General features: G+C 36.8%; 1 protein-coding gene across 1 annotated transcript in view; it reads right to left on the bottom strand.

Moving 5' to 3' along the window:
- LOC134664596 (short neuropeptide F) overlaps nucleotides 1-26,952 on the bottom strand; it is a 105,689-nt gene that overhangs the window by 7,512 nt on the left and 71,225 nt on the right. The window contains exons 3-4 of the mRNA XM_063521326.1: nucleotides 11,150-11,251; nucleotides 1,460-1,635 (exon numbers count right to left, since the gene is read on the bottom strand). Coding sequence (XP_063377396.1) covers nucleotides 1,460-1,635; nucleotides 11,150-11,251 — 278 coding nt within the window. The remainder of the gene's footprint in view (nucleotides 1-1,459; nucleotides 1,636-11,149; nucleotides 11,252-26,952) is intronic.

Genomic DNA, 26,952 nt, shown 5'->3' with positions numbered 1-26,952 from the left:
ATGAAGGTGCCCAACTTTATAACAAGTTACCAAAAGATATCAAGGAATCGAAATCCATAGCTAGCTTCAAAAAACATCTAAAATTGTATGTAGTAAATAATGTAATAATTAAATGATTTTGTGCATGTATATTTGTTAAGCAAATAATATGCACGTATAATTCAAATAAATTATAATTCGATAAAAAAAAAAATTAGGGTGATAAAATCTAAATATTTTGAAATGTACAATATCCGTAAAAAAAAAAAAATCACGCACGTAATCTTAATATCTAATATACTATATAGCATAAATCAACCAAATCTTATTATGTATGTCTTATAAACTTATAATTGCAAAATATTCATAGTAAATAACTAATACAAACTATACTATTAAACAACATACTAAAATAAACAAACAACAATAAACTAAAATGTTAAATGCAATTATCTTATTTACTTATTTTTATTGCATAACAACATACCAAAATAAATATAAAAAACAATAAACTAAAATTATAAATGCAAAATAACCTTAATTACCTATTTGTTAATTGCATAAAATTATATACTTACATCAGTAAAAGAACAATGTATAAAGATAAAAATTAAATAATAATTAAAAACGTCAAAAAATAAATATTGCAAATAATTGTAATCTGTAAGCTATTTCTAACAAATACTAATACTCTGTGACTTGCGTTATTATACCCAATTGACTTCTCCACGCCAACCTGCTTCGTAGCTCGCCGACATTCGTCAGGCGACTAGTTCCCTTTGACCCGCTGACGGACGCATGATTGGTAAACCAGTATAAAGCGACTCACTATTCCCAATAATTGCGCTAAGTCGGAAGTCACACTTATATTTGACGGCGTAAACTCGCACGCGCTTGGTAAGCGTCGGGAATGCACCATATTTAACCGCACGAGTTAAGCTATCCGAGCCGGTTAGTAACGTATTTTTACCCACTTTGTAACCAAACTAATGTTTTGTACTTAATAATTACTTATTTATTTTATATTGTCTGCACGTTAGTCCTAAGATATACCTACTATAAAAATTGTATTCTCAAGTAAGCGAATTTTGTAAATTCTTTTTGAGAATAAAGTTCTTAAACCATAAACCATACCGCTGCATGCTGGTTGCGGGCTCACACCCCGAAATTTTGGTACAATGTTAATTAAAAATCCCGCTAAAGTGTCTTGGGTTTCTGTAATTCTAAACTTTCAGTAGTCTTCTAGCTTTGAGATATCAAGTTTGTTACAATAGACATATTCTTAGGTAGGTGACTTTGAAACTTCTCTGTGAAATGATACAAGTTCTACCCTTAATACATGTTGTAAAACCGATGGTAACTTGGAAACTGGGCTTTTAGAGCAGTACCTATCTTTTGGTTTAAGTTTAGCTAAATTCCCTTAAGGTATATTCTACTCTCTACTAGTTTACTAGCATTGAAGAGTTGTTATGCTACTCACTGGTGCTTGAGGTGGCATGTCGGGATCCGAACGTCGGCCGAAGCGCAGGCGGCGTGAAGGCGAGCGCACGGACTTGCGCGCGAGCGCGTGCCCGCCCAGCGCATCGTGTTGTGCAAGCAGTGCGTAGAGTCCACCTAGCGCCTCCCAGCCGCTCGCACTTTCTGCTGCTGCTGATGCTGGCAACAAAATATTAAGTATATTATTCCCCAATCCCAATTATCAATTATTAAGCCCAATCCGCATTGGGGACTGTAGCCCAAGCCCTCTCGCGCATGAGAGGAGGCCTGTGCTCAGCTCTCTTGCGCGAGAGGTTTATCTCGCGTTAATAATATACTTATACGTCTAAGTATATTATTAACGCGAGATAAATAATTCATCTAGCACTGACTATTCCCGGAGTGAACAGGCGGAGTAACTAATAAGACAATAAAAATAAACCCATAGTCTATAAATTTGTACCTATCCAGGTTGAGCAAGTTAAATGTATATAATATATATTCCAGACGTTGCACTACTCTAACCCCAGGCAAAATAAACTGTTATATTTTCTGTAATTAACATCGGCTAATAGTTAGGTAAATATATCATGGTATTGATGGTAGTTGTTGTTCATAAATCGGAATAAGACCGAAAAATATTCATAAATATTTCTAAACTGTTGATATATACATAAATAATTTACCGACAAACACTCAATAAATAACTATATAGTCTCCCGCATCAAACGCTTCTACCCAATAACCATTAAACTTATGATTCTATTTATATTTCAAATCGAAATTATATTCAGTGAAATGGGTTGCTGTTTTCCAGTATTCTCAGTAGGGTTCAGCACAAAGGCAAATGTGGCAGTTTCTCAAATATAATACCGCGAGGCTCACGCAAAGTGCCGGGTTTGTTTATATTCCTTATGCTAGGTTAATTAACTATGATACTATGGGATACCTAAGTACTACATTTTGCTTTCACCAACGACACCGCATATGACCAGCAGAAAACAATAATTTCATCTGGATTAAAAATTGTTCTCTGCATATTCCTTATTGGAATAAGCCTAACGAGCCTAAAAACAATAGGATTGTGAGGTTTTGGTACTTTACCTCTTGAGTGCCACTTTTGTCATATTTAACGCGCACGCCAACATTTTTGGTAATATAAATAACCTATTAGCAAATATGCGTTCTCGGTATACCATCCACGACTCTCGAAGCCTAAATTTTTTGGCATTCAAGTTGTGCACGAGCTTCTACCACGACTATGTGAGGTTGCGCAGTAGCGCGAGAATCTGCTCATAGTAGTGCTCGTCCGGCGCTGCCTAATCGAGAATAAGAGTGACATTCCATTTCCAACTGCAGCTGCAATACTGTTCATTTTACTATGGAAACGCGTCCCTGTCATTGTCAATTTCCATAGAAAATGAACAGTATTGCAGCTGCAGTTGGAAATGGAATGTCACTTTTTGGCATAATAATACAACAAATTGTTATGCAACTACATAAAAGATCTACATAACTGTCAAATATTCTACCTTTCACTCGGTCTATTCAAACAGGATATATTGATTATGCAGATCGTCATGAGCCTACATAATAATTCATTGCGTGTAACATATAGGGGTTAACTGACGGACGCCGACCGCCGATATTCGTCACCCTTCAGAGAGATGTATGCGACCACTTCGTTTGAATGAAATGGGGACATGTATTGCGAAAGTTCAAGTAATTTTTCTTTCATAATAGTGTGGGGTCCTTTGTATGCAAATAAACGTTTCATGGTTATCAATTTCCTTTTGGTTAAATCTGTCAAATAAAAAATATATCGACACTGGTTTTAGGTATATGGCGAAATTCCGAGGTAACTAAAAACGAAAAAAAAAACGAATATTGGACTCTGTATCTAATTTCAGTGCATAAGTTAATTAATACAAAAGAAAGACCAAGTTATTATTTAAGTAAAGTACATTAAAATGCAACAAATCTCAAATGACAGATAAAGGTACACATTACATAAATAGGTACCAAAGATTGTTAATTAGTCAATCAAAGCAATTATTGGTTAAAGCGTCCAAATACATCATCAAATGTTAAGTTTTCTTATTAAACAATAGATGGAGTAAAGTAACTGAACTGATCTCGTAAGTTTTATTGGTGAAGGGCTTTGGGGAACGAAAACAAAAGTTATTGAGTCAACTATGTAGGCATGTGCGCTTGTTAAAACTTCCTCGCGAATCTCGAGTATGATACTACTCACACAACACATGAACTAACTATTAATCTATTGAAACAACTAAATAGTCTCAAATGCATATGTGAACTTCAAAACTGAATCAATTAAATATCTAGGTACCGTTCTTTAAAGCAATTTTAACCTATTTAACTGCTAGGATTAGCAAGCAATTTTCCAATCGACCCAAGCTACTGGAAGTGAATTTATTTACTTAGTTAAATACTATCGGATAAGATAAGTTAGGCCTTATAAAATATAGTTTTACAGGACTTATAGTCCGTTTTTTTTAGCATTAGAAAGAACTTCGCAAAAGTAAGCTTGAGGTTCTAAATCCGGCACTTGTAGCGGTAATAATTTGAAGTAAATTATATGTATTGACCATGCTACATTAGATAATTCAATAATTATTAACAATTAACGAGCCTGATAAAAACTGCACGCTTGCTTCTGTGGAGTTCTTTCTAATGCTAAAAAAACGAACTAAAGGCGACAGATGGCACATTTCAGACATTTTTAACTTTTATAGTGTTAAGTAATATTTAATAAGGCTTAACATAAGTAGTCCGGTATTCGAATTAATGCCTACTTTGGACGTTGGATCAATTCTTACGATTACAACCCTGTTATTTTTGTGTAAGGTAAGGATTATAACGATAGTTTGTGAACAGCTTCGCCGTCAGGTTTAGTGTTGTTATAGAGGTTAGTAGATATGGGTAAGATGAAGGATGAAGGCAGGCAGTGAGCCGTGCAGGGCCTTCAATCCGAAATGATGAACATTGTTTACAGAAGCGACCTCATGTTACATCGTTATTTTGGCTGGGATGAAGAAAAAAGATCGTATGTAAAACAAAATACAAATATCTTCCTCTTATAAACACAAATAGACATTGTCTCGATACCAATACCTTTACAAGGTCCTTGTAAAATACATAAGTTATAAGACCGATATTACAAAATAAAATGTTTATCCGTTTTCCTTAATTGAACGCAATTAAAATTTGCTACCAATATTTTTTTTTGTTTTTAATTTTAATTTTCATTTCTTTGACGTAATTTTTAGATTTTGACGGTGATATCACCAGATCATATAAATCTAAGGCGCATTAAAGCGGTTGTATGTTTGTGCGTGCTGCGTGGTCACTGGTCATATCCATAAAGATAATTTAAATGTATATATCTATAATAACGAATAGCCGTAAAAACTAAAGGTAGTCGTCATGTTTTCTATTTAAATTAAATTAAGTAACATCTACATTTCCACAAATGCAATCCGCAAAGCTATCTTAGAATAAGTAGTCTTTGTTCTCACGGAAGCAAAGTTTAAATTTCCACTCCACCCTTCGCCTTTAACACAATTACAACAATGCCAGTTATTTGCAAGAACACGCAAAAGCAGTCGAAGTTTCCGAGTATTGCGTCTGTGAACATCATTAATTACAAACATTTCTGCTGCAATTTGTACTCACTACCCTTGTGTCAACTTACCTACGTGTGTTCAACTTGAATTTGCTTAGAGACTACAATTGAAGGGATGTTTACAAAAACAACATAACTGCTTAGAGCGGTTGACACTTTTTTAAGAACATTGTTTATCGTTTCAGGTGTTAACCAGTGTAGTCAGTTATGTTGATTTTGTAAACATACCTTCAATTTAACTTCAAATCTTGCTTGTGTTCATTTGTTTCGATTTGGTCTAACTAGTTACTGTAACTAATGCCAACTATGTAGAAGCACAGAATAAATAATAGTACTAGGTACAGAAGACTCACTCTCTAACAGTCTAACTAAACGCGCCTGTTACGATCAGCACAGATATGGCCGCTAGGTGGCGACAGCGCCACGCGCGGCTTATGGCTTTCCCAAAAATTGGCTACCTGTACTACCAATTATGAATTATTAATTTTTTGATGTACTTTTAGCTACCTGTAGCAAAGCGATGAAATCGCGGAGTGAGCCACGCCTGGTGGAAGTAACAAAATCATCATAAAACATATAATTCGTGTTTAAATTGACGTTATAGAGCGACCACTTAAATGCGCCGTATGCCTGCCGCCCGCACCTTCCCCGCCACCCAGTCGTCCTTCCCTGTCGCCCCCGTACCGCGCAGACGAGGACTCATTTAAGTAGTCGGTCTATAGACAATTTTCATTTAAATGTCCTGTAATAGTTAGTGTCAATGTCACATTTTTACACCAAGAATATATCCAGCATTGCTTTGCTAAATCCCGCGACTCAACTGAGTGTTGTCCGTGACTAAGGAAATTTTAAATGTATCCTGCTCGAGTTTTGCTTACATTCTCGTAGCTCGAAATATACTTTTCTTTTTCCTCTGAATGAACTAAATTCTCTTTTGTTTTTCTATAGTATTTATATAAAAATGGCGCTAGGCGCCAAGATATGATAGGTATTGACGTATAATTTTGCAATTCCCAAGTTATAATTACTCGTAATAAGGTAGTTACAAAACTTTCTGTTAATCTACTACCATTGTTAAAACTTTATCCGAGGTGACGATTGCCTTTATAGATATTCAGCTTTTATTCGTTAGGAACAATGATGCGATTAATAAAACGTTCCTTGGGGCATTAACTGTCTTTGATTCTTAATAGAATATGCAAATTAAACCATTGTTTTAGCTAAATACGCTTGTTTCGTTTTGGATTAATTGCTGAAGTTTCAGACAGTGATTAAATATTAAAATTAATATTGCTTCCTAAATAATTTAAAAGGGACATTAATATTTTTTCACCACACCAGCTCGAAAAGGCTTACTTAGCACTTCAAAAACGGATAGCAAAGTTGCACTTTGCTATCAGTAGTTCACACGTGAGGCAAAGTAATCAAATGCAAATTTTGAGTTGTTTTCTTATGTTTGCTGGTAGAATTGACTTTTAAATGTTGATTTTGGATTATAAATATTTAATAACATTCATTTGAATTTGATTTGGTTTGATTTTGTTTGATATTTTACATTTAATATTTGCTTCGGGTTGGTGTTGGTGAAAAATTTTGTGCTTAACCCTCGCAACGCTCAAGATTCCATTTTTTGAACCACTCGTTACGCTCGTGATTTAATTTTGAAATCTTTCACTTGCTCGGTCAATCAATATCAATATTAGCACGAGCGGTTAAACAACAACTTTGCTCCCTTGTAAAACAAAACTATAATAATTCTAAAGTTATACTCGTGCGTTGTGTATTTTCAATATTGGAAAGTGCACCAAAATAGCTGAAGGAGAATAAAATTGATGCTACCAGAAGGGATCCCGAGTTTTCTAAACGTCAAGGAGTTTTACCGAAGTAAGTAAATAAAGTAAGTATGGGATGTTATACCTACATGCCATCACAATACTAAGAAATTGACTTTATTGATAATAACTAACCAGTAACACGTATATAACTTCGCTATATTAAATTGAACGGAACTTTATACAGGATATTACAAATTATATTAATATTTCTGGGTGCGTAGACAAGATGCCAATCTTTCACGCTCCATAGCGCAGCGTAGTTATCTCTCTCTTTCACTCTTCCATATTAGTGTGACAGAGCCAGTTGAGTTTGGTTCGCTATCGTATCTATACGCATTACCCAGGAGACACGTGCAGTCGTGCACGCCGGTGCGTAATCGTGACAGTTCCATAGCAACTGGAAACACAATACTACAGTCATTTACAGCGATGTCTAAGTAGGTACCAAAAAGAATAGATAGTAATAGAGCGGTCCTGTCATTGTAAATTTTGTAGTCACAGTACATTTACTGCCATCTATCGACACACGACTAAAACTCAAAATGAAAACGTATAAAATTATCAAAAAAATGTAGATATATGGTTAAATGATTTTATTATTTTTATATCATTTTGATCCATGTTCATCACTGATATCTATCTGTTAAAATTGTTAAATATGAAACGGTGTGTCGTCACGCCATCTAGCCGAGGATAGGCTAAAGATGTGTGCGGCATCTATCCGAGAATGACTTTTTCTTGATTTCCGAGGCACGTTTTTTCCTTAGACTTTATTCATCTTATACGAAGTTACATATGTCTTTGGTAGGTACCAAAATACTACAAAGGTTGTATCTGTATATACCCAGGAATGAAACACTCATACTTATGTAAATGAAAATAAATGCTTTTGGGATGAAGTGCCGACGAAACATGTTGAACATCTCATGGACACAACGTTGCACAAATGTGTCTGAATTTTAGCTGAGCTTCATTATCAGCAACCCACGTGATATGCAATATAAGTTATGAAATGCTTAAATAACAATAATAGGTACCGTAAAATGGGGTGAGTTGGGTGAAATTTGACTTTCAAACCTCGATAAAATTTTATTTATACATGTGAAAACTGAATGGTGTATATAATAAGTGGTTCGGACGTTTGTATTTTATTTTGAGTAGTTCCATTTCATAACTTTGACGATAAAGAGGAAAACCCACCTCGCCCCGCAGTGCCTCGTATTTGGGGTGAGAGGGTTTTTCATACAAAGGTGATTTTGGAAGATTGTTGGATCGATTTTTTTTTATTATGCGTATTACTATAGCCCCATTTTAAATTACAATACATTATTTTTGTAGCAGTAGCCTTAAAATCCCTTCTCACCCCCCTCTCAAACCTTCTCTCCCCATTCATTACCCAACTCTCCCCGCGAAACCTACTCACCCCGTTTTACGGTAGTTAACAATGAAATTCCTAACTAGCCCTAGAGGTTTCTATACTGTTTATTAAAGAAACAAGCTCTTGTAGCCGCAACCAAGTGGATAATTTAATGCAAGAATTACAATTTCATATTCTAAAGTTTTCGCGGTGGCAGCGTTTAAAATACACTTATCAAAATATACTCGTATACGTAAAGTAACGTAAAGCTGCATAAAAATAATAAGTTGGTATGCATGGTTGGCATGGTACCATGTCCATATTTAATAGGTAGTCTTAGCGCCACTTGCACCATCCCACTGAATCGGGGTTAACCGGTTAAACCGTTAACCCAGTGACAAATTGTATTGGTAACCATGATAACTCCAGGTTGGGTTAGGTTATATTTCATTGAATGGTTTGTTTATATTGTTCATAATTTCAACTGACGGGGACTTTATGCTAGCCCTTATCACATTACCAGTGATTGGACTAATCATCGCAAAACGCTAATTAAAACTAGAGAGTGCGACGAAAAGGGACCTAGATCTTAATTCCTTTGATATATCCTCATACCTCTAGTCTAGACGATGCTTTAAATATTAAAGGTGTAAGTATTAAATATTTTAAGTATGGAAGTGTTAAAAGAAATAGTGTTAATTAGCGTTTTTGCGATGATTAGTCCGATAACAGCACATTACCTACACTCATCGCAGTTTATCTTAAGGTTTCGAAAGCAGATTTGACATTCCGTATTCGGTATATAGGAGTTTCTAAAACAGACTTTGATTTCTTTTTAGGAAATCCGGTTTCCAAACAAGACGAATAATTCCGTTTTCTCTACTGGTTTCGAAAATTTGGTTTCGAAAGTGGCCGAAAGGTAAACATTATATAATTTATACCAACAAAATCGCTCAATGTTCATATAGCGCTGGCACTTACGTACCTGTTGCGTCACAGACGGTCACAGACCACTAATCCTATAAGTAGGAAGATGCAGATTATAATGAGATACGTGATTCTTAGCCAACGGGAAGATTGACTTAGCGTGTCATGTGGTTTCGGTTAAATCTACGCAATCCTGATGGCTTAATTGTGACTTCCAGGACAGCTTGATGGCTGTGGTGTTGAAAGATACATCTATAGACGCAAATCTAGTGAGTCAAGGTCGCCGTATATAGGATTTTAGATGCGCTCAAATTCTTATTAAACAGGTACATATACACTAAATACTTACACTTTTATAAATGCGCATAATATTCTATCATCATCATCATCATCATAACTTAAGAGCTTTGCTCTTGTCGGTGGAGTTGCCAATAATTTATTTCTTGTGCCAGTCTTTTAATTTCCTCATACGACGCATTATTTTTTATTTGGCTGAGATAAGTGATTCTAGTACTTCTATTTTTTTGTATGTGTAGATATTTTTTACCTTGATAGTATACTTGTACAAAATTCAAATCTCACATCCATAAATTCGAGTTAGGTAAAGTTATTTGATCATAAGTTATACTTATGTTAGTGAGCAAATATCCCAGAAGTTAATGTTAAAACTTACTAAGTTAGCTTTATTTTATAGCGACTACAAGTGCCTACTTGTTTGTTTTTGCGTAAAGTGACGCAAACACGTTTTAGACGCTAAATAGCTGTGAATGAATGAACACTTTGCCTAGATGGGCACATTTTCCTGGGCACTTTACTCAAATTAGGGTTCATGAGACACCTGTGTTATACGTTACCGTAAAATGGGGTGAGTTGGGTGAAATTTGACTTTCAAACCTCGATAAAATTTTATTTTTACATGTGAAAACTGAATGGTGTATATAATAAGTGGTTCGGACGTTTGTATTTTATTTTGGGTAGTTCCAATTTCATAACTTTGACGATAAAGAGGAAAACCCACCTCACCCCGTAGTGCCTCGTATTTGGGGTGAGAGGGTTATTCATACAAAGGTGATTTTGGAAGATTGTTGGATCGATTTTTTTTTATTATGCGTATTACTATAGCCCCATTTTAAATTGGAATACATTATTTTTGTAGCAGTAGCCTTAAAATCCCTTCTCACCCCCCTCTCAAATCTTCTCTCCCCATTCATAACCCAACTCTCCCCGTGAAACCTACTCACCCCGTTTTACGGTATAGGTACCTACGTAATCTTACTAAAAAATATGTATAAAAAAATAAAAACCTACTTCTATAAAATATATATTACGAGTATCATCACAGTAGGTACCTAAATAATTTATGTTTTCGAATAAATTACGTTCTGAATTCTTAAAGATTATACTCACTGTTCAAAACTTTACACTTAAGTGTTCTTATAAGGCGAATAGAATTATGAGAACATTAATAAACATGATACTCTGTACTTGGTAGGTATTTTAGAAAGTACCTACCTGCCTATTTATCTAATACCTAGTAAAGTTATGCGTTTAAAATGTCTACAAAATAGGTATAAAGTTATTGGAGTATCAAATACAAAATAGCTTAGTACATATAAAGAAAATATTCAGGGTCATTCTGTATTGGAAACAAATGAATCTTTATGTCCTTACAGTCACACGACTCCACTGGCGTGGTCACCTGGAGAGGATGGGGGAGGATCGTGCTGTGAGAGGAGCGTATGTGGGGCACCCGGGCGGAAAACGTCCGTCTAGACTGCCCAGATACCGTACCGTAACCCCAAAAAGACCTGTCCGCCCTCGGATTACGTAAATGGCGTGAAGTGGCGCAGAATAGACCAGAGTGGCGCTATCTTGTGTAAGAGGCCAAGATCCTCTTTGGGTCACTGAGCCAGTGACGTATGTACTTACAGTCATACTGAGGGGCGAGCGCCTGTGCGGTGGAGCCGGGCAACCTGCAGAGTGCAGCCAGCGCGCACGCCGCTACCACCACAATGAAGCTTCGGGACATGTCTGCAACAAACACATTGATAAGTTCATGATATCATTGGCATTAGGTACTTAATTGACCACTTGGAAGTCTGGCCCAGCGGTCTATGAAATCTCTCTGGGCTACCGTCCCGATCAGTAGTAGACTTCATCTAATCGCACCGGCTATGAACAGTATGAAGTGTACGTATATCCCTAACGAAGTTTTCTTAAGAGTGTTTTTAAATACGACTTTTAAAGGATGGGCAATGTTACACATCTCTGGGTGGGATAGCAAACGTCTTTAAAGTGTCATTCTATGGAACTTGCTAATATGTAAACAAACCGCCATATTGAAATTGTCTCTGAATGATGAATTTATTCAGTTAGACCCAGAAAAGTCTGCAGCGATTTTAATAGCCCACGCAGAGCAAGTGTTATTTTAAACGTCAAACTTCTATTATATTATGATGTATTAATAACACTTGAATTGCGTGGACTATCAAAATCGCTGCAGACTTTTCTTGGTCTAACCAAGTCTAACTCTAGTGACTTGTTTACATAGTTAGCAAGTTCCATAGAATGACACTTTAGTTTATGGTACGCGATTAACATCGTGATTGCTGTTTGTTTGATTACCACACAAGTGATGGCAAAAAAATATGTTTAGCTGAGCTTCGCTTCAAAGTGCTGCGCCGTAGCTCTGAGTATATTAATCATCATCATCATCATCTCAGCCATAAGACGTCCACTGCTGAACATAGGCATAATCGCCACGCTTGGCAGGCGGGTTGGCGATCGCAGTCGAGTACACCGAATTTGAGGGACGCTGCTGCCCGTCCACCGGTGGTCTTGGACGTAGTTTAAGGACATACCCGGGTTCCGAGAATATTATCTATCAGGCCAATTCGAACGTATATCAAAATGATATTTGAGTCATGTTATTTATGAGCAAAATGCACGATAACTGAATGCAATCAGTTAGATGTAATTCTGATATCAGTATAATTAGGTATCTATTCAGATTTTAATTACTTGCATGTACTCGTAATCTGATGCATATCAATGCATCATAGGAGTAGTTAGAGGTATCAGTGTTTCGCACAACTATATTGATATCGGTGGAAGAGGAATTCAACAATTGTGTTAAAAAATCGAATAAGTAAAAACTTGTAAGTCTCCACGCCCTTTCTCTGCCATGCAATATTTACTTATCCATTTACATTCGCTAGCTACCGTAAAATGGGGTGAGTTGGGTGAAATTTGACTTTCAAACCTCGATAAAATTTTATTTTTACATGTGAAATCTGAATGGTGTATATAATAAATGGTTCGGACGTTTGTATTTTAGTTTGAAATTTATTTTGGGTAGTTCCATTTCATAACTTTGACGTTAAAGAGGAAAACCTACCTCACCCCGTAGTGCCTCGTAGGTATTTGGGGTGAGAAGGTTTTTCATACAAAGGTGATTTTGGAAGATTGTTGGATCGATTTTTTTTTATTATGCCTATAGCCCCATTTTAAATTGGAATACATTATTTTTGTAGCAGTAGCCTTAAAATCGCTTCTCACCCCCCTCTCAAACCTTCTCTCCTCTTTCATAACCCACTTCTCCCCGCTAAACCTACTCACCACGTTTTACGGTATCTAATTTTAAGGCGGTCTAACCAACTCTTCAATGGGTACTCATAAATGTGATCATAAATACAAATTTTGTACTATAGGACAAAAAAAGGCATTATAATAATATTTACACCAGAATGGAGACATGAAACCCTTCAAATGGCAATAAAAAATACTCTTCTGAATATGTCGTACAGGAAGCCAGACGTAACGTGATGATTTCATGAAAGACGGATATATAGAATACCCACTTCCAAACAAACAAGACAAATCCATTATCAAATCCAGTTTTTCGTTACATAATGTTTTATTACCTAGATCAATGGCTCAGATGAAATATATCAAAAATAAATTGAGAATTTCTTTTATACAACGCTATTTTTAGACACCTTGTCTTGATACGTAACTCTCGTCTTATATCATTGTCAATTCTTAGTTATATCTAATTGTTATATATAATTATTTCTTCAATAAATTAATTAAAACACCTAAATAGTCGTATAAACGAAATTGTGAGTACGTAGTGGTGGAATAAAAAGGGATGAAAACGCTAGTGGTATCAAGTAAATTTATTTCACATAAAAAATAATAATAATTCAGCCTATAGGTATACGTCCCATTGCTGGGTTCTGGGCTCCTCTCGTGCACTAGAGGGCTTGGGCTATAAACCCCACGCTGGCCCAATGCGGGTTGGAGACTTCAAATACACCTTTGAACTTCCTTCCTTCACCGAAAAACTACTGGTATATAATATCAACAGTCAAATATCTAATGTCTCGTCTAAACTTAGCACCGATTTAAACAAATCAAAAATGAAGGAGTGTCATTATAAACGTACTATTTTCACAAAAAAATTACATTAATCATGGCATTGTCACACCTTGTTATTGCAAATGCCATGTGTAGCCTAGCTTGGGCCAACCCTAATGTAGTAAGGTCCAGTATCGGCCAGGGTATCACCATTGAGATCCATACAATTAATCATTTTAATCTTTAATTTGGCACACCTACTAAATTCATCGCACTAAGTACATAAACACAGTTGATCACGAGATTGGCCTAAATATTAGAGTTTAGTTCTCGGACTTGGTATTTCCATCGTACCGTACTTGTCTTGGCGAATTCATCTTTGTTGAACTTTTAAGCCTCTTTCATTTCAAAGGGAAAAACAAAAATAACTCGCCAAGTTTGCTCTTATTTTATTTATAAGTCGTATTTTACTTTAAGTATCCACAGTACCAACGCTTCCGCCTACGAGATTACAAGTGCGATGTAACTTTTCGCTTGAAGAGTTTTGTGTGTGAGCATTTAAGAAGTTGAATTGCATTGACATTTGCCAGACACGCTCCTTTTAACGAGTTAAAAATAGAAGCGTCATGCAAGGGTGTCCTGTCAGCTCGGCACCGCCATTGACAAGCGTCGCGCCGACACGTCGCACGCGTCGTGATAAGCGTGATTGATCGCTTCACTATTGACACAGAAAATAGCAGTACGTAACGCTTGCATGTTATGCCTATGAATTAATGAATGGAATACTTTATTTTAGGCAACTAGTGGCCCATAGATGAATACCTTAAAAGTTAAAACTATCATACATCTTTAATATAAACAAAATAAAAACAATTATAAACTAAAATTAAAACTACATAAAGCTACAATTAAAATAACTACTAAACTAAAATAACCTATAAATAAAAATAACCTATAAATAAAAAACTGGCTCCAGTTCAGTGCCTTGGGGCAGGGTGCCAAGAAGGCTGGCGGCATTGCCGCGCTGGACGGCAATACCAATGCGTTGCGCAAGGTATGAGCCAGCCCTCTTGTCACCCGTCGCCTCCACGAGGCGCTTCGCCAGCTCGGCGAATATGCCGTGGGCGCCAGAGCCCCAGGGCCCTAATGTTTCCACCCCAAACGGCTCAAACATGCAGCCAGAATCAATGGCTGCATATTTGCGCCGCTTGAGGTGTTCAGCCGCGTTGGCGGCCGCACCAGCTCTGTTAGATGTTCCTGGAAGATGGGACTGCGCAAGGGTGTCCACGCATGTGGCATCCCAAACCAAAGGCCGTCCCATCTTCCAGGGAACGAGGGTCATGCCGTCCGGTCTTTTCCCGTCATCGCGGGCCAAACCAGACGGTTCCAGAACCGCCGGCACCCCAGCCGTGACAAGAGCTCGGCGGAGGATGTCGTTTAGGCTCGCGTGTCGTGAAAGACGGCCGACACTTCTCGCACAAGATAGACCGTGGACACCAAAACGCGTCACGATTGCACCGCACTGGCACAGATGAGGAGCCACACAAGCCACCCCCAAGCGCAAACACAAAGAAGTCCTGAAGGTGTTCGTAGAGAGAAGTGTGCCCAGGTTCTTTGATGGCAGGGCCTGCAACCATGAGCCTGATTCCCATTTCGTCGCAGCAAGGAGACGAGCGCGCTCTGTGGTGCTGGTTGACGTTTCGTACAGATTATCCCGTACCAGCAGACAGAGCGGCTCGTCCCATTGGTGTTGCGAATGGCGGGTGATGGGCAAGTCCGCGTTAGGGCAGGCCGTTTTCCAGTTGTCGATAGCCTCCGGCAGGAAAGGGACGTCCAAATTTATAAGGGGGTCAGTTTTTAGGATTTTTCGGAACAGTTTTTCAATGTTATGCGCTGATGAAAGAAAAGCAGGAAGAGCGACAGCAGAAGTTTGTCGTATCCCAATACCACCGTGCCTAATGGGCAGGGAGGCTTGGGACCACTGGGAGTTGTCAAAGGTAATGTTAAAAATGGACGATACTGTAAGTTTTATTTCTTGGTCTAATATTTCCAAAAGGTTGGGATATTTCCAAAAATGACTACAACGCAGGACATAAGTAAATTTGGGGACAAACAAACAAAATTTAATTATGGTGTAGGCCATGTGAGGGTTAATTGTGAGCAAACGGTCCGAATAGTTTTTAAAATTTTGAAGCTGATTATTAATGTAATTCGGGAAGGCTTCGTCCAGGATCGGTGAACCTAGGAGGTAAAGTGAACTTTCATCCAAAACTTTGATGCCAGGAGCTAAGGTGCTGAATTTTGAAACAATATATTTTAAAACTGCAAACCTCGTCATGGTTGCGATGCAACCCGGCAGTGTGTTCCCCTATCAACGCTTGCATATAATGCATAATCCCTATCATCGGCTTTGGTAGACCTGTGAACTTGCGACATGAATAAGAAACTTATATTACAAAGTTATATTAATACTAAACTTGAACTTAGTAAAACTTTACACCAATAAACAGTCTCTCTACAATTCACTCCGTTTCGCCTTGAAGAGTATATGTCATCGTATGGCTTGGCAAATTGGAATCTTATACCTACTTGACATTTGTACTTCCCGCTAATAATATCATTGAATCAGAATAAGTTCCTACCTAAGTAAAAATACTTTTTAATTGTATAGGTTCAATCAATTTATCGAAATTGAATCCTTACGCATATACTTCTGAACAACCTTCTGGTAATTTTGAAGACTTAAGTAGATTACTGAGCTACATAACTGTGGGATTGATATTCAGAATTAGAAAAAAAAGTGAGTGGGCGTAGTATTAACTTTTTATGAGGAACAGTTGATTTGATTTTCATGGTTACTTCACTATATAAAAACATTCTACAGGTTTAATAAGGCCATCTTCACTAATTTACTAACACCTATAAATAAAATGCTATCATATCGCAAAAATCGTTAAATTTTCGAAGTTAAATTTGCTAAATATTCATTAGAGCAAACGCGTTTTTTTTTTTACGAAAACCAATTTTTTTCTATACTTTTGAAAAAAAAATCATCTTGTAGGAGCCATTAGGTTAGGTTAGATCGGTGAGCTTTCTGAAAATTCAACAGTTTTCAATAAAAGCCAATGAAACATCGCACAACTAATGTTTCAAAGTTACGATAGGCCCCTAACCAAATAAAAGAGTTCAATAAGAGAATATTTGTGCACAATATTCGATTTTCTATGTACTGTGGCGGTCGCAGTAGGGGCCGGAATGCAGACATTAGCCTACTTGTTGATCCCCGTTTACCTAATAGCGACAGCTTAAGGGCCTCTAAATCTAAGGGATAGTGTTTATGACCTTTTTGGGCCAAGTAATTAGGTCAGTGTATCTATTGCCCTGTGACGTGTTGCTTTTGACCTAGTGTTGACATTTTAATACCTTTTAGGTCGAGCACCCAGTTTGATGGTATTGTAAAAATAACTTTTTGTAAGTTACGTGAGTTTTTTTAATTCAAAAACAGATTGTGCATAGTTTCTATAGCAGGCAGCGCTTGCTATTATAGAAACTATGCGGCCTTGGTCGTCCGATCCAAAAAAATATATTAAAAAAGGTGTCGGAACCTGATAGGTTTCTCGGGGGACCACAGAGCGGGCTTCTTCTTTGCACAGAGGTTGAGTCTGGTGGTGCAGAGAGGTAACGCCACCAGCATTCTGGGGTCTATGTCGGAAGCAAGGAATTTGGGGGAGGTTTTTTATATTCAGATGTATTTTAGTTTTAGTCCCTTAGGTTGTAAGGTTTAGTTTTAAGTTTAGGTTTAGTTAAGGTATTAATTTTATCTTCCTTTTTGTTTGTGTAGTTTATGTATTTTTGATTAATAAATAAACTGGCATATATCAAACAGAATGGGAAAATAAGATTATAATTAAAAGTAATAATTATCTAACTTGCTGACAGAATTTCACTCTAACCAATTCCGAAATGCGGCATGTTTGAAATAAGAGCATATTTCCCCAAGCAGAAAAAAGGATATGTTTTGCGCTTGCCCGGTCAACGACAAGAACACGAATGAAAACTGATAAATACAATAAATTTCTTTGAAATAAAATATCACAAGGTTTCTTAGAATCATATATTGGTAGGTTTGTATCCCTTCATGTCGTATTAGATTCACCCTTGTATTACTTTCGTTTTTATCATGAAAGACATGAAAGTAAAGCACTTATGTTATACATCATGACATCATTTCTGTAAATACATCTGAGATCACAGCAAACTACTAGAACTTTAAATCCTATTTCCACAGACCTGGAGTCAAAGTTTAACAAGTTTAAGAGCAATTAAGTATACCATCAGCACCTGGGAAATAACGGTACAGACTTATACGTATACCGCACAAGTAGCCCCAGTTAGCCTCAAATGCAATACGAACTAAAAGGCACTGCCGCAAGTTTTAATTGAGATCGGCTATTAAAGGTGTGCTCGGACGATCGTGGGCTAATTTGGTTTACTAATTTGAATAACAAACTTGTACTGGATAACTAGGCACTGTCTCGTTACAACTGCTAAAAACTACCTTTGCGTATCTCGAAATTACAGGTGTTATGTTGCTCTTTTATAATGAGTTTGCATGGTATGGGGTTTCTTTATCTTTGTTCATTAAGTTTCAGTACATTTCGTATGTTTTTATTTTGCAACTACAAATATGCGCTTACTCGTAGAATTTGTTTTTATACTGCTGGAATGTAATTAAGGAGTATTTGACTAGGGGCAAGTGGGAACAAAATGTTAGACTCAATTTTTCTCGAAACCTGAAATATCATTATTAATTTTAGAGACTTGAATTTTATTTTTGTCTCATTCAAGTTTGCTACATTTTCAATTCGTGATAATTTTATTACATTTTCATTTTTTCCATGGACCGTCTTCCACAATCAAAGACGAATGGTCAGACGAATTCCTATATTCCAAACGTGAGCACAGTCAGTAATAAATAATTTTTAAGAAAAAAAAACCGACTTCCATGGGGGCCGATGAAAGATTATTGTAGATGGTACACTATGTAGAAAAGGAGGTAAAACCACCCACTTTTCTACTAGTATTTCGCTTCTGTATAATGGCTCCTCTACAGGATGGGCCAACGCCGGCCACTCCAAGGGACGCAGCCATGCGGTAGAATGAGATAGCAATATCACTTGCTCCCTCTAACGCATAAATGCGTCCCTTGGAGTGGCCGGCGTTGGCCCATCGTGAAGAGGAGCCATGAGGGTCGTAGTTCTAGCCTAACCTAACCCACTCCTCAGATAGCAGTTCGGTTCTGTGCGGATCGCAGTTCAAACCAAATCAATCCCACTTTTCAAGTAGCATTTCGTTTCTGTAAGGCTCGCAGTTATAACCTAACCTAATCCTTGTTCGGTTCTGTGAGGATCGCAGTTCAAACCTAACCTAACCCACTTAATGGCGCATGCCGTGCGGTGTACGGGGGTTTAAGCGGGAGGGGCTAGTAAGATTGGCATCATCGTACTTTATACCTACATTAATTTTATGTTAGGTAATCATAGTTGTTTATTTAGTTAAGGTATCATAGTGGTTTTCTGGATCAAGGTCCGGGTCCGGATCCGGGTCTGAGTCCGGGTCCGAGTCCGGGTCCGGGTCCGAGTCCGAGTCCGAGTCCGGGTCCGTGTCCGGGTCCGAGACCGGGTCCGAGTCCGGGTCCGAGTCCGGTTCCGAGTCCGAGTCCGAATCCGGGTCCGAGTCCAGGTCCGGGTCCAAACCGGATCCGGGTATGAGTCCGAGTCCGGGTTCCAGTCCAAGTCAAAATCGAAATTCGTAATCACCAAACGTGTACCATGCGTCATTGAAGAGTTCTGTTCTGGTCATCATCAGCAGTTCCACTTCATCAAATGCGACAGTTTTTAATGTAAATGCTTGATTTTATGATGAAAATACAAAAAAATCTATACGTATGCCTTTAATATTTGAGGAGTTCCCTCGATTCCTTATGGATCCCATCATCAGAACTCGAACTTGACAAAAATGTAGCTTAAAAACTTAACTTGCTTAACGAACATAACGAAAAGGAAAAATCGCCAAACGTGAACTATGCGTCGTTTAAGAGTTCTGTTCTGATCATCATCAGCAGTTCCACTTCATCAAATGCAACAGTTTTTAATGAAAATGCTTAATTTTCTAATGTAAATACAAAAATCTCTATACGCATGCCTTTAAGATTTGAGGAGTTCCCTTGATTCCTCATGGATCCCATCATCAGAACTCGAGCTTGACAAAAATGTGGCTTAAAAACTTAACTTGCTTAACAAACATAACGACGAGGACAAATCGCCAACCGTGAACTATGCGTCGTTGAAGAGTTCTGTTCTGATCATCATCAGCAGTTCCACTTCATCAAATGCAACAGTTTTTAATGAAAATGCTTGATTTTCTGATGCAAATACAAAAATCTCTATACGCATGCCTTTAAGATTTGAGGAGTTCCCTTGATTCCTCATGGATCCCATCATCAGAACTCGAGCTTGACAAAAATGTGGCTTAAAAACTTAACTTGCTTAACAAAAATAACGAAGAGGACAAATCGCCAACCGTGAACTATGCGTCGTTAAAGAGTTCCGTTCTGATCATCATCAGCAGTTCCACTTCATCAAATGTCACTTTTTTGGGTGTATATGCTTGATTTGTTGATAAAAACCCAAAAATCACTATATGTATGCCTTTAAGATTTGAGGAGTTCCCTCGATTCCTCATGGATCCCATCATCAGAACTGGGTTTTGACAAAAACGGGACCAATCTGTATGCATATACATTCAATCAAAAAAAGAATTTTCAAAATCGATCTAGTAATGACGGAGATATGGAGTAACAAACATAAAAAAAAATAAAAAAAAAACAAAAATAAAAAAAATAAAAAAAAACATACAACCGAATTGATAACCTCCTTCCTTGAGATTTGGAAGTCGGTTAAAAAATAACAATAGACTTCTCGTTTTAAATGACTTTCATATCAGTAAAAGCAACGCCAACGGCCTTGGCGGTCGGACCTTTGTAAAGAGCTAAATTGATTGAGTTGGGTCTTAAGGGACTTCGCGAAACCCTTATGAAAACTGCACGTCAATAGTCGCGTGAACGCGTGAGTGGTCAGTTCTGGCCACCAGTGTAACGTGATCTCGATCGTAGCACCTAAACATATTCATAGAGCGATTTTAGACTCGCCCGCCAGGAACACCTCAACGCTTGCTTGGCACGCGAATACATTGTTGGTCATCATAATTCGAGCCATCAATCAATGAGCTTTCAACGTTTCTTATGCGGCTAAGCTTGAGGCGTGGTGTATTGCTTTCTTTGTGATAAGAACCCTCCCTACCCTTACTTAATCTATTCAAGACTTTGTGAAAAATAATAATGATGCTGTCTATTGCTGGATAGAACAGCATCGCACGAGCTCATTATAGCATAGGACTACAATTACAATGTTGTTATACGAATAACGTACTGTAGGTAACGAAAATAGTATTAGAAATATACATAATACCTATAGGTAGTGGTCATCGTAGAGTAGGTATTTTATATGGGTTGTTTGTCGACCCTTTAGCAATTAAAACTGCGTGTTTCGGAATATTCATAGAAACCTATATTAAGTAGGCTGCCTTAAGCCGTTACGAAAGTTTGGTAAAAATATTGATATTCATAATGGCCTGACGCGTTGGTTACGTTATTTTATTTCACTTACAATTTTGAACTCTAAGTGCAAAAATGCGGTTAAAAGTGTATTCAAACTGATATTTTTTTCCGTCTAAGTCACGAACGACTAAACGTAGAAGTAACTGATATGAGCGCTCGTATTCTTATACTAAATTACGTAGGTAGAATGAAAGCATCAGCGTAGTGGTGTATGCGTTTCAGCAACAGGGAAGTAAGTAGGAGCTCTGTATGTGTGACAAGACCATAAGCAATATCACAAGTGGTAGACTACTAATAGTCTGGACAAAGTTCTGAAGGGCGTACGACCGATCATACGACAGCTAGACCGGTAATGTTACAATAAATATTTATAGAAATGTTTTTGGTGTGATTCATCTTCAAAATAACTCAGGTCAATCTTAAAATGGAAATCGCGTATGTTTCGATATGATGTTAACATTACTTTGTTGTCAATTTGTCCACTTTTTGATTTTTGCGCTCGAACACAACTCTATAAAACTGTACGAGTAACCTATGTACGTCTCTTACGTTTATCTTAAGTATGTTTTTGGTAGATAGTTTTGATACATTACATTTTCTAAACTGTTATATTCATTTTAAAGTAAATTTTACAAGCATCTTTACTCATTAGGCTTTAGAAAATCAAAACCTGGTTTAAAACCTGGTTTGTCAATTGCAACTAGGTAATACTTATAAGATTTAATAGAATACCGTCTAGCAAGTTCGCTAAAAACAGGCTTAGGTACCTACTTAAGCTTACATTAATCCTAAAATATAATGTAGCTTACATTAATCCTAAAATATTTACTGAAATTCTATTAGTAAAATAAAAATAAGTAACATCTTTGCCCCTGGCTAGATCGTAATAAATCCTATTTATTATGTAGGTGTCAAGTCGTTCCTAATTTTTACAACCCAATAAACATGCATACAAGATTAAACAATAAGCTGGCACTGTATTCCCGAAGCCTACTGAACGCGTGATTCTTTCCTTTAAGATTTTGGCATCTTAAATAATATACGAGTATGTAGAATGTAACACATCTTCGATTTACCAAAGTTGTTTAGTGCTAGCTACTACGTTGTTTATGGTGGTGACAAATTCAATTTAAAATTTAGAGATATTTTTAAATTCTTAGAATATCTCGCACCAATATACAGTGTGTGTCTGCCCATGGGGCTTTAAATGCCCAGGGCTCGATTCTACTCGCTAAACTGAGCTACTTTTACTATGGCACCCCGAAATCCCGAAATTTCTTTTACTTTTTCATACATTTTGGCTGATTAGATGTCGACGTTTTCTATGGAAAAGCCAAAATTTTTCCCCCATTTTTTGGTTGGTCCCATAATAGTAAAAGTAGCTCAGTTTAGCGAGTAAAATCAAGCCCTGGATTTAAAGCCCCATGGTCAGACACACCATGTATAACTACCAGTGAGATGCACTGACGAATAATAACAAAATAAGATCAGTTTGGGATCAATTTTTCAGTTAAATTTTTCTGGTTCTTGAGACCTGGCCAAATGTTCGCCGGTCGACAGAGGCGATGCAGGCATTAGGTACTAGGAATATACCTATGGAATCCATTTACTTTCAAAATTTTACGTTCCACGCCACTCGTAAATTACCATAGCCAGAACGAAACATTTTTGCCTGGAAATTCATCCTTTTAAATATTTTTCCTTGTGAAAAATGCGAGTCATAAAATGCTAAAGCTTGCCACACACGGCAAATTAATATCTGAGTACAATACACCTGGTAATCGGCCACGAATTAGACAGCTAGCTACTAATGCAGGCTGGTTTTATGCTAAGCCGAATTAGAGAAAGAAAACCGAGATAATTACATTTTAAAAAGAACGCCCTAAGTTCTTTCTAGACATTGTACAAAACTTTTATTTATGCTATTAAGTAATTAATCAATTTACATCGTTTGACCATTAGGTAATCAATAAAAAAATACTATAAAGTTTCCCATGTCAATAATGTTGTTACTGGAAATTAAATTGAATATCTTAGCTTTCACTTTATTAGATTTCAGATTTTGTGTAAGTATTTGATACGAGTATATGTAGGTACTTATTAAGTCCCCACGTAAGGTAATAATTGTAGATTTGATTGAAAATATACAATGACTTCCATTCAAGCGTAACCTTTAACCTTTAACCCTTGGTACGAAAGTATTAAATACGACGCAATGCATTATATTTGAAAAAATATGATATTTTATCGTATTTTAAAAGGCACGTAATAATGATAGATACAAATCAAACGTCTAATATAAGGTATTTTCTTGACATATACATACCAAGTGGCGGGAAAGAGGGGAGGCCTTTGTCCAGAGCAGTGGGACACACTAATAGGCTAACGAAAAAAAAACAACGGGTTGCACTCCGGGAGTGCCGACAGAAGTGAAAACTCAATGACTAGTCCGAAATGTCTGCAGCACTATGTATAATTGACCCATCCTCCTTTCTATTGAAAAACTTTAGTCCCGAAATTGCTGGCCAGTGAGCTTAAATTTGTAGCGTTAATTGTTTAAAATTCGAATAGAAATGGTAAACTTACCTTGCAGACCTCGCATCTAAATATATTTGGTCATGATATTTTGAGTTTTATTCAACGGTACTAGAGTTCACTTTTATTAGCGATTTCATCAAGATGTAGCTTTATTAAATTATATTTGAGTGATATAAAGTTAGAATGTAACTGTGAGATCCTCGTATTTCAGCCCGTACAAGATTAGAACATTGAGCTTTATTGCTATATAAAAGTCCAGTTTTAAATAATTGACCTGATTATGATACGTTATGACTGTGTGCGTTCTTTGGTGAATAACATTGTCCGTGACACATGATTTCAGCGTTACGTTACGCGTTACGCTGTATCGAGTTTATCATTTTTTCCTCACCTCAAAAAGTGCTCAGCGCCGCTAAAGAAGTTTTCACTTCAAAAATCATACCAAGACCTGTTTCCGTTTACAGTATTAAAAAAATCGGCCAAGTGCGAGTCGGACTCACGCACGAAGGGTACCATTACGCAAAAAAAACGGAAAAAAAAAATCACGTTTGCTGTATATTTAGAAGCCCCACTTAAATATTTCTTATATTCTGTTTTTGGTATTTGTTGTTATATCGGCAACAGAAATACATCATCTGTGGAAATTTCTATTGTCTAGCTAACACGGTTTACTAGATATAGCCTGGTGACAGACAGACGGACAGTGGAGTCTTAGTAATAAGGTCCCGGTCTTACCCTTTGGGCACGGAACCCTAAAAAGTAGAGTAAAAGTTGACAGGCGCTTGAATTCGCGTACAAAATTATTTCCTAACCAGTGAGTGTAACATTACCAGACGAAAGTGAATGAACATTTTACCAAGAACGTATTGTGAACACTTTAATTACGGCGTCTCGCGTCGTTTCTAAACCCATTGTTAATACGATAAAGCGAAGTGTATCAGTGCCTTAAACTTTTGTATTAATTAATATTTTAAAATTTAATTAACTTAATTGTATTATCCAAAGTTCATTCACACCTACCCATTTACAAGGGAAATTGTTAAGTAGGCTACTTACTAAATATTATGTTGTTAATATTAGGTTGTATTACTAAATTATAATGCCAGGATTTAAAATTTGGAGTAATTACCCGACGTACACTCTTTTATCCCCTTGAGGATATAAATATCCATTAAGAAGTAATGTATTAGGTACCATTAAAAAATCATGTATCCATAGAATATAAGAAAACAAACATTAATTGCGTATATAGAGTTAGACCAAGAATAGTCTGCAGCGATTTTGAGAGCCCACGCAGTGCAAGTGTCATTTTAAACGTCAAACTCCTATGAAATTATGATGTATAAATATCACTTGCACTGCGTGAGCTATCAAAATCGCTGCACACTTTTCTTGGTCTAACAATAGTTATTCGTGATTACTATTTATTAACGTTTAGTATCATTTTGTTCTTCATAAGTAAATTTTTGATGGATGTTTTTGTTTACCCTTCATGGCAATGTTTTAATTAACAAACTAAAATAGATGTTATTACTTATGTGCCATTTTTTTCACCAATGAGATGGACAAACATCAAGGGCGCAACTAAGTGCTCGGTTTACGAATGTACCCGGAAAGCTGCAATCCGCGACGAATGGCGCCGTATTAGCAAGATCATCACTCATCGAGATTCACAATGATGACCACGACCACTCTGGCAAGAATTTACCAACTAAGAAGAAGATTTTATTTAATAGCCTAGTTGTTTTATACGAAACTTGAAAAAAGGAAACAGACTGAGAAGTTCAGATCGTTATACGGTAGGTAAGCCACATAGGTAATAAAAGTTAGTATATTGAAGCTCATTAGAGCAAGCGGTGCATTATCATTGCTGGCGCGCGGGCGACTCAGGTTCGCAGATAAACCGCTGTATAGCAACCTCGAGATACTTGTCAACTATGATGGTGCTAAATGCCAATTATGAATGGTAATACTCTTAATAAACCCTGTCTTTTACGACTAATTGATTTAAAATAATATAAGAATCAGAAATGAGTCACGGTCTCTCATCTGCAGTTGACACATCGCTCCTTAATAAATGATACCTAGGCGTGACGTCACGCTTCGCTTTGATAACACTTTGTGAAATATATAACGTTTAGGTAAGAATTTAAAAAAAAAGTAATGTAAGCAATATGATGATCCATTTGTTTATTTTTTTTTTCAAGTAAAAAAACTTTAAACTTCGAGGTCTTGTAAATGTAATTTAATCATTTTGTTTTTTTTTTTTATAATATATTGAAATATCTCTTACCTGTTACATAAATCGGATACATAATAAAGCTCAAAATTGTCAACGTCCCTATTATTATAACGTACTTACTTATAGTGGTTTTCTAGAGCTAAATCTATTCGTACTCTGTAACCAAAGCCAAGCCACGGCTGCCTCAGGAGACTCTTTACTATCTCCGTAAAGGGATCTCCGAGATTAGCATCTCGTGTAAACTTAACCGGCTGTAGCCTGAATTGACCGGAGCCAGGATTTAAATCTTAAATGTCCCTTACCTTGGAATAAACTTTTAAGGGACCCACAGTTTACCAGTTGGTCGGACGATATCAGCCTGTCAGTTGTTCGGAACTGTCATCTTTTGAGAATAACTGACAGACTGATATCGTCCGGTGAACTGGTAATCTGTGGGCCCCTTTAGATTTGTATGTCGAAATTATACTCTAAAGTGAAACTGAGAGAGTTTCATACCTATGAGATACATGATTAATTAAGTTTATTGTAAATTAAATGATAACAATATACTTACCCCCTTATTCATAAATGTCTACTAAAGTTGACAAGCCGATAATAATCGCTTGTCCCTTTCCGACGTATTTGTATAAAGGAAAGGGACATATGATTATTATCGGCTTGTAAACTTTAGTAAATATTATGAATAAGGGGGTAAGTGTACATTAAAATGTGGTCCATATCAGAGTTAATTTTGCCGCCAAGGAAAGCAATTAATCACTTATCTAGCAACTGCAAAATTCATATTTTTTTTCCATCTGCCATAAAAAAATGTGATACATTATTCTAAGCAACGTAAATAAATCAATTTAAAATACGGCTGACCTATGACATAGCCTTTTATGTAGCATCCTCCATATTCCGCCGGTTATTACCCTT

This window comes from Cydia fagiglandana, chromosome 5 (assembly GCF_963556715.1).
Source record: "Cydia fagiglandana chromosome 5, ilCydFagi1.1, whole genome shotgun sequence".
Classification (NCBI taxonomy): domain Eukaryota; kingdom Metazoa; phylum Arthropoda; class Insecta; order Lepidoptera; family Tortricidae; genus Cydia; species Cydia fagiglandana.
The sequence above is the reverse complement of the archived record's forward strand: the minus strand, read 5'-3'. Positions and strand labels throughout refer to the sequence as shown.